The following is a 12,823-nucleotide window of genomic DNA, read 5'->3' as shown; positions in this document are numbered from 1 at the left end:
AAACATATCACTAAAGTTGATTAATTATATATATATTTAAGAATTGACCAAGTCACTTTTAATAAGTAACTTCTTATTTATTTGCAGAAGCAGTAAGAGACAGCCAACGAAGTATTCAAACACCATATGAAACACTTAAGACATTACCAGGAGAGATCTAGAAGAAGTACTATAGTAATAGAGGTGGAAACAGATTGTAGCTTAATTCTAGCTAAAAGGACTTCTTAAATGTTAAAATTAAAGGCTGCACTTAAACTGTCTTTTTTTGTTAAACAGTTATAACTCTGTTACTTTGCTTATATTAAAATTGAAGTATTTTGAAATGACATTGAAACTTTAACGTTGTGCCAACGTTGAATTTCAACGTTGTTTAAACTTTCAAATCCCGAACATAAATCCAACGTTATTTTCAACGTTAAAATCTGACCATAATTCAACGTTGTTCAACGTTTATGTGCCTGCTGGTTTAATTCTATCCAGGACCTATTGGCGGTATTTTAAATATTATTCAAAATTATTGAAAGTCTGAGGCTAAATGCATCAATCATGATTTGTTAAATCAATATCTAGGCTAAAACTGTATAGATATTGCTTGCACATAAAAATATTGCGTGGAGTTATCAACAATAAAAGTTTGCGTGGCCGTTACCCAAATCATTTTTCTCTGTGTGTTGGAATAGAAAATGACCAGTCAACATTTAACATGCATAATATTTACATTTTCAAATAAAGAACTTCTATGAACATTTTCTCTTTGCTAACTCTACGTAGTTTAATCAAATTCATAAAAAATACAAAGATTGCGTGAATGTTACCCGAAAAATAATTGTCAACATTGAAAATTCCTGTTGAATTTTGATGTGTTTGTAAAAAGCTATGAAGCACAGGGTGGAAAATAAGGTATAGGCGGCAACAATTCTTTATTCCGCGTAGGCTGCAACAGGTCTCGTATGTAAGTAAAAGGGATATAATAAAGAATTACCTGAAAAACACATGTGAAGCGAGGTTTTTATGCCGCCATATTGTCTGTACGCGTAACCGTAAAAGTCACGTGATTCCCTACCGTGAGTTAAGTGTTAATCCATCCATATAAAAGTACAAGGTTAATGAGAAAAAAAATCTTCAAGAAAAGGTCTATGTCTTCATTAATTAGTTTGGTTCAATGCCATAGGACATACAAGAATGATGACTGTAATATGCCAGTGTTTTTGTTGCTCTTCAAACAAAAATGTCTTAGCACGTACGTGTCACATTGAAGGTTCCATGATAACCGCCATATTGACACATCTGCGGATGTTTCAAAATTCAAAATTGTACCAGTTCATGTTAAATGTTGAATTCTACTTAAGCCTGTGCTAGGGGACGTGACAGTAGTTTGCACATGACAGTTCCGTCCATAAACAGGCTCAATCAAACCAAGCAAGCAACAATTTCAATTTTGCCGTTTTGGGCTTTCTTTAGGGATTCTTATTTTCTCTATTAGACCTTATAGGTAGTGCCATGAGCTTTAGACGCAACAAGTTCGTCTTGATGTGGTAAACATTCTGTGATAAATCGATAAATGCGTGATAAAGTTACAGTGCGGACACGAATGTGAACCTTCAAATTCTTCCTGTGAGAATACGTACCTTCAAACTGCAAGTGTGACCTGGACATTAGAGGTAGGGACAAAGGTATTAGACTCGACATTTCTTTTTGATGTGGTTATCATATACGCCAAAATGTCTTATAAGATCCATCGATGCATAACAAAGTAACAATCCGTAGACGAATGTATACCTTCAAGCTTATGACCATTTAGGTAGTGGCATGGGCTTTATATTTGTCTTGATTCTGTAGATATTTTTGCCAAGGTATTTCAAAATCTTTCAATGCATGACAAAGTAACTCTTTTTTTAAGACTGTGAATCTTCAGACTGTAAATGTGTCAGGCCTTGACCTTTGGGGTAGGGACATGGTTCTTAGACGCGGCACATCTTCGTGGTGTAGTAGACATTTTTGCCGAGTAATTTTCAATTTTTACAATGCATGAAAAAGTTACAGCCCGGAAATGAATGTTGTGTAAGAAGGGACGCACAGAGATATGGACAGACAGACGGGCGGTGCCATTTTGATACGTCATTCAGGGCATATATAGCGACAAACTTATTACATGGAGACACATATGCGAAATGTGATAAAGGGAGACTACCTCTCTTTATCCGCATAAACGTATCACTAACTGGATTCTTTGTCTTGGAATATTATACAAACATTCAACACAAGTGTCATGCTTCAAGATTCATGAAAATTATGAGAAATATATTTAATAGAAAAAAGTAATTTACAAAATACAAATATCGCATACAATCCCTGTGAATTAAGAAAAAAAGAGGTCAGTATATGTAAATATAATCCTTACTGCGTTAGACACGCAGTAGACGCATGATAGTAAATACTGCAAAATCAGTCATTTATCACACATAACATGTAAATTATAACATGAATCTTATTTTATTTATTTTTTATTATTATTTTCTAAAAACAATGATTTTGTATGTTTTGTTTCTAGTTAGATTTTCCTTAAATATTTTTGCCAGTGGCAAGTCTTGCGGTTTTAAACGGCAATATAAGTGTATATTTAAATATATATGGGAACTAATGGTGTTCTATATACAACATTTGTATCATAGTTTGGAGACCTTTCTGTTGAAAATGTGTCAGGGTTAAATCGTATACATATACATGCACAGTGCGTTAACTGGAGTGCGGGTATTAGTTACCCGCACTCCAGAGCATGCCCATTGATTGGCTCATTTTTGCTGGGGTTTACATATTGTGACGGCAGAGAAAGGGAAAGCGACAGAAATATCATATTCAGATGTTCGTTCATTGGTTCATTTTTGCCGGGGTTTCATATTGTGACAACAGGGAACGTGTTTTTATGTTTGACTATGATACAAAAGAGAAAGAACACCAAAACACTCGGTAATCTGATTATTACTCGGGGGCTACGCCCCCTCGTACAAATCAGATAACCTCGTGTTTCGGTGCTCTTTCTATTGCGTGGATACAATGTATATCAAAATACTTATTATCAATTAACATTGATGTATTATTTGTTATTGAGTATTTATAGACACTATTTCACGGAATATTCACGGAATATTCACGGAATAACAGGTATTACTGGGCCCCTAAAATATGTTATTGTCATTGACCCCTATATCAGACAACAGTACATTTTGCCAAAGAAAATGACTCGAATTTATTTTTGAATGAAGCATACATTCACTTCTTGATGACTGTTGTTTTTTTTCGGCCAAATGTAATTGAGGGATAAGATATTTTGTCGATTCTTAATGAATAAAGTGAACTTACATAGTGTACAAAATAATATTCTCAAGCAAGAACAGTTATTATTAATAAAAAATAACATTGAGCCTAAAAATAGTAATAAAGATAAAAGTGCGTTTCCATTCAATGTATTTATTCAGCATATGAACAAATACTTGTTCGACGCCGCCTTCAATATGATGTCTGTATTTACAATATCAGCATTTGAGACATGTGCCAGGAAATATTAACCATACATATTGATTAACCTGAGATACTTAAATCGTTCATTTAATATTCCTTCTTCAGCCGATGTATTCAAATATGAGTGTATTTAATAAAAGCTATGCTACGTCAACAATGGTAAAAAATACAAGATACTAACTTGTTTAATTTTTGTCATTTGTTCACAAATACATACAAAACATTTTTTTAAAAAGATTTTTTAAGCATAGGATGACATAACCCTTTGTCATGTGTGTTTCATATTGTAGGAGTAACCTCCCTTGTACCAACGAACATTTCTTCTAAAATATAATTTGTGTAAATATACAGCAATGAACCTTTGAATCTTTAACCAAATTTGCTTATCTGCATGAATAGCAATTATAAAGCAACAAATACTAACTTCAAAGCCTAAAAATGATTATATGTTACTAAATTTGTAACAAAAACACCAAAATGCTACCGAAGTTGTATTATATCTTCTATAAAAATACTTGTTTACTACAACAAACTAATGATTGGAAAGCAACAAAAATGGACGAACTGCATGGCGTTCGAATTTCATTTTAGAAACTGTATATTGACACCATTTATGTTTTTAGAAAATAGATAAATACAGAATCCCTAAAGAAAGGCCAACACGGCAAAATTGAAAATGTTGCAGGCTCGGTTTGATTGAGCCTGTTCATGGACGGTAATGGAAAGTGCTAGTGACCGTCCACGCACCCTAGCACCGGCTTAAGCAGAATTCAACATTTAAACGTGAAATAGTAAAATTTTGAATTTAGAAACATCCGCAGATGTGTTTAGAAAGAAATTAAGTAATTTAAAGCATTTTGAAGGGATTAAATCTAGGTGTGAAAGAGACTCCCGTCTTGCAGTGTCCTTGGAACAAAGCTCATAGAGACGAGACGACGATAACATTTTAACGGGAACTCTCGTACTATATGTCACACTCTTATTCAGTAACCCCTAAATTCTTAAGTTCATAGTCCATATTGCAATGTAATACGTATTCAACAATGACATGTTCAAAATCTTCATTATTTCAAAAATAAGACACATTAAAATTTGTTGATAACTTAGGTATGGAAGACATCGCCGTGCTTCAAACAATATTTTTAGAAAAAAGATTTTTTATAAAAAAAAATATGATGCTCAAATCAAGATTTATCAAAATTGTAAGTTCCAAAAAGATTGATATATACATGCATATAGTTGCATGTTAATGAAAATTGTTTTACCACACATCTTTTAAGCATGCAACTATATGCATGTATATATTATTATTATGATTGTTTTAATATTATTATTATTACTTTTTTATTTTCTTTGTTATTTTTTTTATGAAATTGTGAGTTGTTAATAAGACACGATTTGTATCATAACAGTATCATCTTTGAAATACATTTATTTCGTTCTAGGTACAATTGGTATTATTGTATAAACATAATACACAATATAAACAACACGCTTCTTAAAGATCCTGTCACACATTTTTTATGGTTTCATATAAAAAAATATGATGCTCAAATTAAGATTTATCAATAATGTAAGTTCCAAAAAAGCATTATTTATAAACTTTTTAAGATATTTATTTACCTAATTTTATTAATATTTCGTGTAAATAAAGGAAGGTAAATAGAAATTTGTTTTCTATAAATTCTAAGTCAAATTTTCCAATAAGAAATGAATGCATATAATTTAATGATTACATTTAATATGTACAAATATTTGCAGTACATATTTCACATATTCTTCGGTGTTTGAAAATTGTTGAATTAGCATAATTATATACATAATTATATAATCTCACGTAAGTGTGGTATACAACCACAATTCCAAAACATACAGGATCTTTAATTCATTTTCGCATGTTTCTTGTTAAGATATCTTTGTGGAATCAATTTTTTATTTATCTGCATACCACTCATCGTTTAAATATGCATCTATATGCATGTATATATTAATTTTATAATTGTTTTAATATCATTATTACTTCTTTTATTTTCTTTGTTAATATTTTATGAATATGTGTGTTGTTAATCTGCATACCATAATTGGAGGAAATAAAGAAATCTTATCTTATCTTAGCCCTATCTTTTCTGCCAATGAGGAGAACTAAATTTTGCGTTAGTAACGCAGTTGAAATATTTTTTATACATAATGTAAAATTAACCATTAATGGCTCTTTACATGTAAATTAATACTTGAATGTTGAATTTCTTCTCTTTTCCTAAAATCTTGGTACATTTCACTCAAGTTTTGATATAATTGAAATAATTTGGCTCATCAGGAGGCACGCTGCTTCAATTTTCTTTACAACATTAAGCCACTCACAGTATATTCAGTTATCCAGTTACCGCATGCCATTTTGTATATATACATGTATGATCAACTATGATGAATTTTATGCTAAGATTTATTAGTTTTCGTTTTTAATCAATTTCCACAATGTATGAAGCTGAATGTATGTATATAATGTTTCATGTGTGTTCTGGAATTAAATATGTTTTAACTAAAAGTAGGTCAACGGCTAAATTTACATATTGTTGAACTGATACAGACGCTCATACGTCAGTCAATTTGTTTAAATCGTTTGTTTTTACCCTATAAGCGTCTAACTTTTACGAAAAAAGTGATACCGCAGAAGCATTAGAAATAGCAAAATTGCATGAGAATTGCAGACTTGGTCCGATTGAATCTGTACATGAGGGATAAAGAAAAAATGCAACATCCCTCACAACCCCTTACAGCGGCTTGAGCGGTATAGTTCTCAAGAATTAAAAGTGCTGGATACTCTCTTTCGACTAGTAAAATTGATAGCGTTAGCATTTTTGTATAACATCCATGCATTTTTATCATGACAATTGCTTATATACTTTATGAGTATTCTACCCAGTACATTTATGATATTAATTTAAAAAGATTGCATTCTATAAACTTAGCGTTGAATACTAAATTCAAAAATTTCATCGTATTAAGTTTGATTTTTTTTGGCACAAGCCATGATGTAATGACATGCCTTATGAGTCCATATTGATGATATCTTCTTATATTCCAAGTAACAAGAGTTGATAATCATAATGTGTACTTATATGTATACTACTGAAGTAGTTATGTTCATTTATTATTTCATAAATAACATGTTTTTTTAAATGTGTTAAACGTTGCATTCAAATGATTTTATATTAATTGTTTAACTTTCACTATCGATTTAGGAAATACATCCCCACTAAGGTCCTTTAAAACATCACATGAAATAATCGGCATTGAATTTATTATGCAATTACATTACCGTAAAACATTCTTTAACGCAATGCATTAATTTGCATAAATCACGACATATATTGCATAAAGGGACTGTATGACATTTTATTGAGTTATTCTTTTGATAATTATCTCTTGAGATACATGCTACATTCATGCATCAATATGAAACTTCATCTTTTAATATTATCACTGTAAGTTGTATAGGCAAGCAAGGATGAATCGCGATATATATGAAGGTGTTCAATGCTATCATAGTCGTAGGGAAACCTCGCCCAGCATTTTCAGCAGAATCAGCGTCATATTAAACGTGTATAGATACAAAAAAATTTTTTCCTGCAAAATACGGTTTCATTCCAATTGAAGTTTCTTTATGCATCTATATTGTATTTGTTACCATTATAAAAGTACATTTACATTTAGGCATGCAAAACAATGCTATTATCCGCTTATTATAGAACAGATGTTTGTTTAAATTGTTTGAACAAACTATATTTTTTTCACTCTAAATTCAAGGCCCTTCAACAATTATATTAATACAAAACATTTTTAACACAGTTCAAGGCCCTGATACTATTCAGCGTTAACAGTTTGAAAATTGCATATTACCTTTTTGTAAGCAAGCTTATGATTAGATATGTGTTTGTTTTAAATCTTTTACAAGTTCAAGGGGGTAACTGTCTAAACACATCCGACCAGCACCAAATTAGGACTAATCTTGTATTTTCTGGTAAATATTTTATAGAGCTTTGGTTTACGTTCTATTTCAAAGCCAGTATACTACCGCCAGTAAACAAATTATCGCATGGCGATAGGACACCACGGGAGCTTCAAAACAATGTTCAGCCTTGCAGATGTTAAGACTTCATGTCACCCACATTTACAAGAGAAATATAAGATTCTATTACCTATCTAAAGGCGCTCATAAAACTTTAACAAGGCCATTCTAACACAGTGGAATTGCCATGCTGAGCGTCTAGCAAAAAAAAACTAATATTAAACTTTGTCAATGAAACGGTTTCAATGGAAATATATTTGTGTGAAAAATAGCATTTTGTTTTAACAAAAGTACAGATTTATTGAAAGCGATCAATATTTTAATGTCTCACGATCTCTCGTATTTAATAGTATATCTCAGGTGTAAAAATACATTTTATAAAAAAGGCGTAGTTTTTAATTATTTTTATGATTTTGAAATGTAACAAAACTGATATTTTTATTAGGGTTTGTATCAAATTTATTTTCAATTTGTTTAAATATTTGATATTAGGCTTACTTTTAATATTTTTTTCTTTTATCGTTTATAAGTGATCGTATATATCACTCGCAAGTTTTGCTGATGTAACTGTTTTGGGGTGTCGATTGCCTATTGCTTTATATAACATGTAACTGGAGCATCTCATTCGCCACGGCGCAGACATAAGATATTTTATCTTCTGGAATGAAACATTCTGAAGAAACCATTGGATATGTAAACCCCTGAGGCTGTGTCTGTATAGTTATTTCGTTATCATCGACACTTAGATGTGTTTTATCGTTGGATAAGTGGTACATTTGTATTTGTTTTGTTCTTTGTATATTAAATTTTTTTGTAGTCGGGTATGGTGTTAGACATCCTTCTTAAATACTTTTCAATAAAGTTTCTTTGGGGGAGAGGGGTGTTGTTTTTTCGTTTGTTTTAATTTTTCTGTTAACTATGCAGGCTTCATAACCTCTCTTCCCTTTCATGTGTCCATTTTATTGCGTTTTCCCCCATTGTGTTCTCTTTAAGGGCGTCAGCTTTAAGCATAATCAAACTTATGTTTGACACAAGATATGATTGTAATACATTGAAATACATGAAAAATAGCAATTACTGATAATGATGTAAAATTGTTTATTCAGATGTTCGTGAACATGTTAAGATACAGAGAACTGACAAAGGCATTTTAATGAATAAGTGTTTATGTTATCATCTATGCCAATCCTTTATATTGTTTGTGAAACAAATAATTCTTTATAGATGTGTGTTACTTTTAATTATATCTCGAGCCGTAATATTGACGAAAATGCCTCTGTGATGCTATGATATGACAATGTATTCTAATATTATAAGTTTTTTCATCAGAGTTCTCCTGTGATATTGGCGAGATATTTGAAGCTGTCAAACAATTAATATAAGTTATGTCCTAGTTATTTCGAACAGTGTGAACTCTATGGCTCTTGTTGATAAACAGTAAAACATCGTTCAAAACATTTGCATAAATGTTAATTCATCCTGGTCGCGAAAAATACCCGAGCCTAGAAACTTGATTGACAGGAGAATGCCAATAACAAAAACGGACAACGCAGTATCTTAATCTGTTATATTATACATTTTTTTCGAGTTAACGTGATCAAGTTCCATATCCGTACAGTGTCGAGTAAATGATGTTTATGACAAAATATCATAACCATCTTTTGGGAAAAAAGAGTGAATATTTGTTGTTAGATTATGTTATTAATATTTGTGAAAATCACCTTTATATAAAAGATAAATGCATTTACATGAAACCGATGTGATTAGTTAATCAACCGATTCTTATTGGTTCTAAGTATTTTCATTATTAAGCATCTTGCATATTTTCTGTTGATTTTAACAGTCGAAACTATAATTCCAGACGCTCTCTTCAATTAAGCAGCTTTGCCAACAAGATAATTTAGTATACCATTAAATCAGCCCGAACTACGGAAATCCGCAAAAAGTCGAACATTCCGCTAACTGATATATATGTTATTGATTTATAACTTCTCGGTTTCGAAGTAATAGATATACAGTAAGTTTATATACGTGTTAACGTTATGTAAAGGTTTAACATTTTTAATGAATTTGCACCTGGCAAAATATTTATTGAAATGACAACATTCAAGTCAGACTGAAAAGCAACAATTAATTTCAGATGACTATTGCATGTTGGTATCGTTGTTAAAATCCGAATATTTTATTTTGTTATTTTTTTTTTACTTTTTTCTCAATTCAGTCAATGTTAAAACGCTCATATAAAACTGCATGTTATAGGATAAAACAAAGTATATTCTATTCACCTGATAGACTGGTATCAGTGATGACTCCCTTGACAACAATTGATAACGATTGGTTTAATGCACTGAATGATTGTTTTTCGACTTAGTCTAGTAAAAATAAGTACACGTTAATGCAATATGTTTCGTAATTGACGGATACAAATCCCATCAGCAGCCAAAAATATATTTTGTTACGTTATGGTTATAATTATTTAAAAATAATTATTCGAGTAACCTGGTTTCAGATTTATATCAAATTGACATGTCAACATGTATTATAACATTGATATATAGAAAAGTGTATTACCATAATAACTTCTTTTAACCGTTGTCAAATATTTAACTCTCCATGATATTTTGTCCTGATTTCCATGAAATTTTATATTTATTTATTAGAATGAAGCTTGTTAATAATCTGATGTATATTTGTTTGTATTGTAGCAAAGGTCTGGAAAAGGAGAGAAGCGGATACTGGTATCGAAGCAGTTTCCGTTAAAAATATGAGGTTAATTAAAATTTTCTCAAAAATAAAGTCTCCGATTTAAATAAACTTTTGATACGACTAAATACAGGTCATGCATTGTTATTGTAAATAAAAACCGGATTCCTGAATTAGACATGCGCATCACAAATGGGGCTCCAACGGGGTGTGTAAATTTGCCGTAATTGATCGGCTACAGAAGCAGTTTCCGTCACTTTTTTTTATCGTTGATTTTGCGGGTTAATAAATCGGTATCGATATTTATTTTATTATAAGACTTTTTGAAGACCTCTTTAGGCAAATAATATTGTTTTATTTTGAGTTTTAATAGTAAATATTCAGAAATCCATTAGATTTAATATGACATATGCAGAGTTTTTACTGATGGTTTCGGCGCATTGACCAGTTCCTAACAATCAAACGAGACATTTACGTAGCCGACAATTAATATATAAAATAGTTATAAAAATATCACTGGTTTTGTTGTTATCTGACATTATCAAATAAATAATTAAGTCACCATTCTATTTTGGCCGGTTATTAAATCTACATTAGGCAAAAATGTTAAAGTTCAGCTCGCCATTTCTTTTTGTTATTGGTATATCGGTACATGTTATTTGTATGTAAACTGAAAGAAAGGGACACATTTTATATATCGATAGTAAAGTTTGATGACTGGATTACTATCAGAATGTACCCATATGAATATGTTTCCGTGTTTTCTTACCAAAACTAAAATGTTCTTTGATATTGAAATAAATGAAATGTAAGAAAGTGTGCCAACAACTTATTTGAGGTAAACATATTTTGAAGTTAAATCATAATTATTTATTTAAAATAAATAGTAGGAAATGCTAATGCCCATGTTAATCATGACGGAAGCAGTTTCGGTCACATATTTCAAATCGTCGATTTTGAGGGTTTTTAAATCTGTAAAGGACTTTGTTGTCTTATAAGCCTCTTTTAATACATTTTAAACAAAATATTATCGTTTCATTTGGTGTTTTACTTGTAAATTTGAAGGATTGTTGAAAGAAAAAATAGGGTATCTGAACAAAATTTTTGATATTTTTTAAAAGGGGAGAAAAAAAAAGAAAATGTTTTTCCCAAACTTACTCAGGGTCAATCAATATTTCCCAAAGACAATTTTTGAAGCATAGTGATTTCGAAAAACATTGTGTGTAAACAAAGTTGTAAAAGTGTGAAATAAAAATAATCTTCAAATACGTTCTATCTGAAACATAAATAGAAATCTTATTAATGAAAAAATTATGATAACATGAATTAACAACATATAACATATAAAAAAGACACCATATTTCCTTTTTATATGAATCAAGATATTTTGTTTAAAACTCATTTGTCTTGTCTTCCAATTTCTGATTGCTTAACGTTATAATTATCATTTATTCTTCCTCATAAAGACGTGGGAAACATGCTTTGCAGTACCACTGTACGTCATCATCATCCAAACTCTCTCTTATAACGTTCCTCTCGCTTTCACACAAACAGTCAAAGTGGTACCAACCTGTTGTTACACATAATTCATTGTCACAACCATACCATTCAACACCATATTGTTCATCATGTATCCTTCCTCTTTCACCACAAACACCACACGTATACTTTTTATCTGCTAATTTCCCAAATTTCTCTTTTCTTTCTCTCTCTCTTAACTTTTCTTGTTCTCTTTCATTTTTTTCTGTCTCTCTTTTCTGTCTTTTCGCAGCCTTCAACTCATCTTCCACCAATTTCTGTTTACGTTTCAAATCCCTCTCTTCTTCACGTTGTTTCTTTTGTTCCTGTCTCTTTATTTCTGTTTCTTCACGTTCCTGCAATTTTAATAATCGGACATTCTTAAAATAAATGCATTTTATGATGTAAAACTTCTTTCTAACATGTTTGAGAAAATTTAGAATTAAGAGGAAAAGGATAACAGATTTATTGAAACTAGATACTGTATTAATTATTAACTGTATTAATTATTGATATCTTTGCTTTACTCAAGTATATCGGTGTTTTATTTGATTTACCTTTAGTATTTGGAGCATTTCATCTCCCGACAACACTCTACCGCTAGTGACTGCCTTGCTAGGACGTTTCTTTTGGGATAGAGGCTTTGCTGGTGGTGGTATTAAAACTTCTGCCAGGCATGCCGGAACCACCCCTCTTTTTACCAGTGGATTTTCTCCAATGAATTGGCGCGCAGCATGTTGCATGTTCTTTGTGGCCATCGATTGTTCCACCCGCTCCTCTAGTAGGGAATGATGGTGGAATAAGCTGACTGGCGTCGATCACTTCAGGAATTGACTGGCATTATACCAGCCAATCTGAAAGCCTCCTTGACAGAGCTCGGCGCAGTCTGGTCAATGGCATAGCTCAGCAAGATAGGTAACCGAGACTTGCCTATAGTACAGGCCAGGTCGAGCAAACCAACACTCGAGGCAAGTCTGGTCACCTTATCTTTTAATGGCCCTATTATTTTTACAT

General features: G+C 31.4%; 1 protein-coding gene across 1 annotated transcript; it reads right to left on the bottom strand.

The window, feature by feature from the left end:
* Nucleotides 1–11,527: 11,527 nt before the first annotated feature.
* On the bottom strand, nt 11,528–12,567 carry LOC132760426 (uncharacterized). Its single transcript, XM_060752409.1, has 2 exons — nt 12,367–12,567; nt 11,528–12,165 (listed from the first exon to the last, which is right to left on the bottom strand). Exons 1-2 carry the CDS (start codon nt 12,565–12,567, stop codon nt 11,740–11,742), a joined length of 627 nt encoding a protein of 208 aa, XP_060608392.1. The 3' UTR covers nt 11,528–11,739.
* Between the last annotated feature and the right edge of the window lie 256 nt (nt 12,568–12,823).

The sequence above is a fragment of the Ruditapes philippinarum genome, unplaced genomic scaffold, assembly GCF_026571515.1.
Source record: "Ruditapes philippinarum isolate M1 unplaced genomic scaffold, ASM2657151v2 ctg1090_1_1_1_1, whole genome shotgun sequence".
Taxonomy (NCBI): Eukaryota; Metazoa; Mollusca; class Bivalvia; order Venerida; family Veneridae; genus Ruditapes; species Ruditapes philippinarum.
The sequence above is the reverse complement of the archived record's forward strand: the minus strand, read 5'-3'. Positions and strand labels throughout refer to the sequence as shown.

What these genes read in the sequence shown, in the direction of transcription:
- LOC132760426 (XM_060752409.1), bottom strand. Translation starts at nt 12,567, where the DNA reads ATGGCCACAAAGAACATGCAACATGCTGCGCGCCAATTCATTGGAGAA. An exon ending in AAATGCTCCAAATACTAAAG is followed by an intron (nt 12,166 to 12,366) that starts GTAAATCAAATA and finishes TTAAAATTGCAG; the next exon opens with GAACGTGAAGAAACAGAAAT.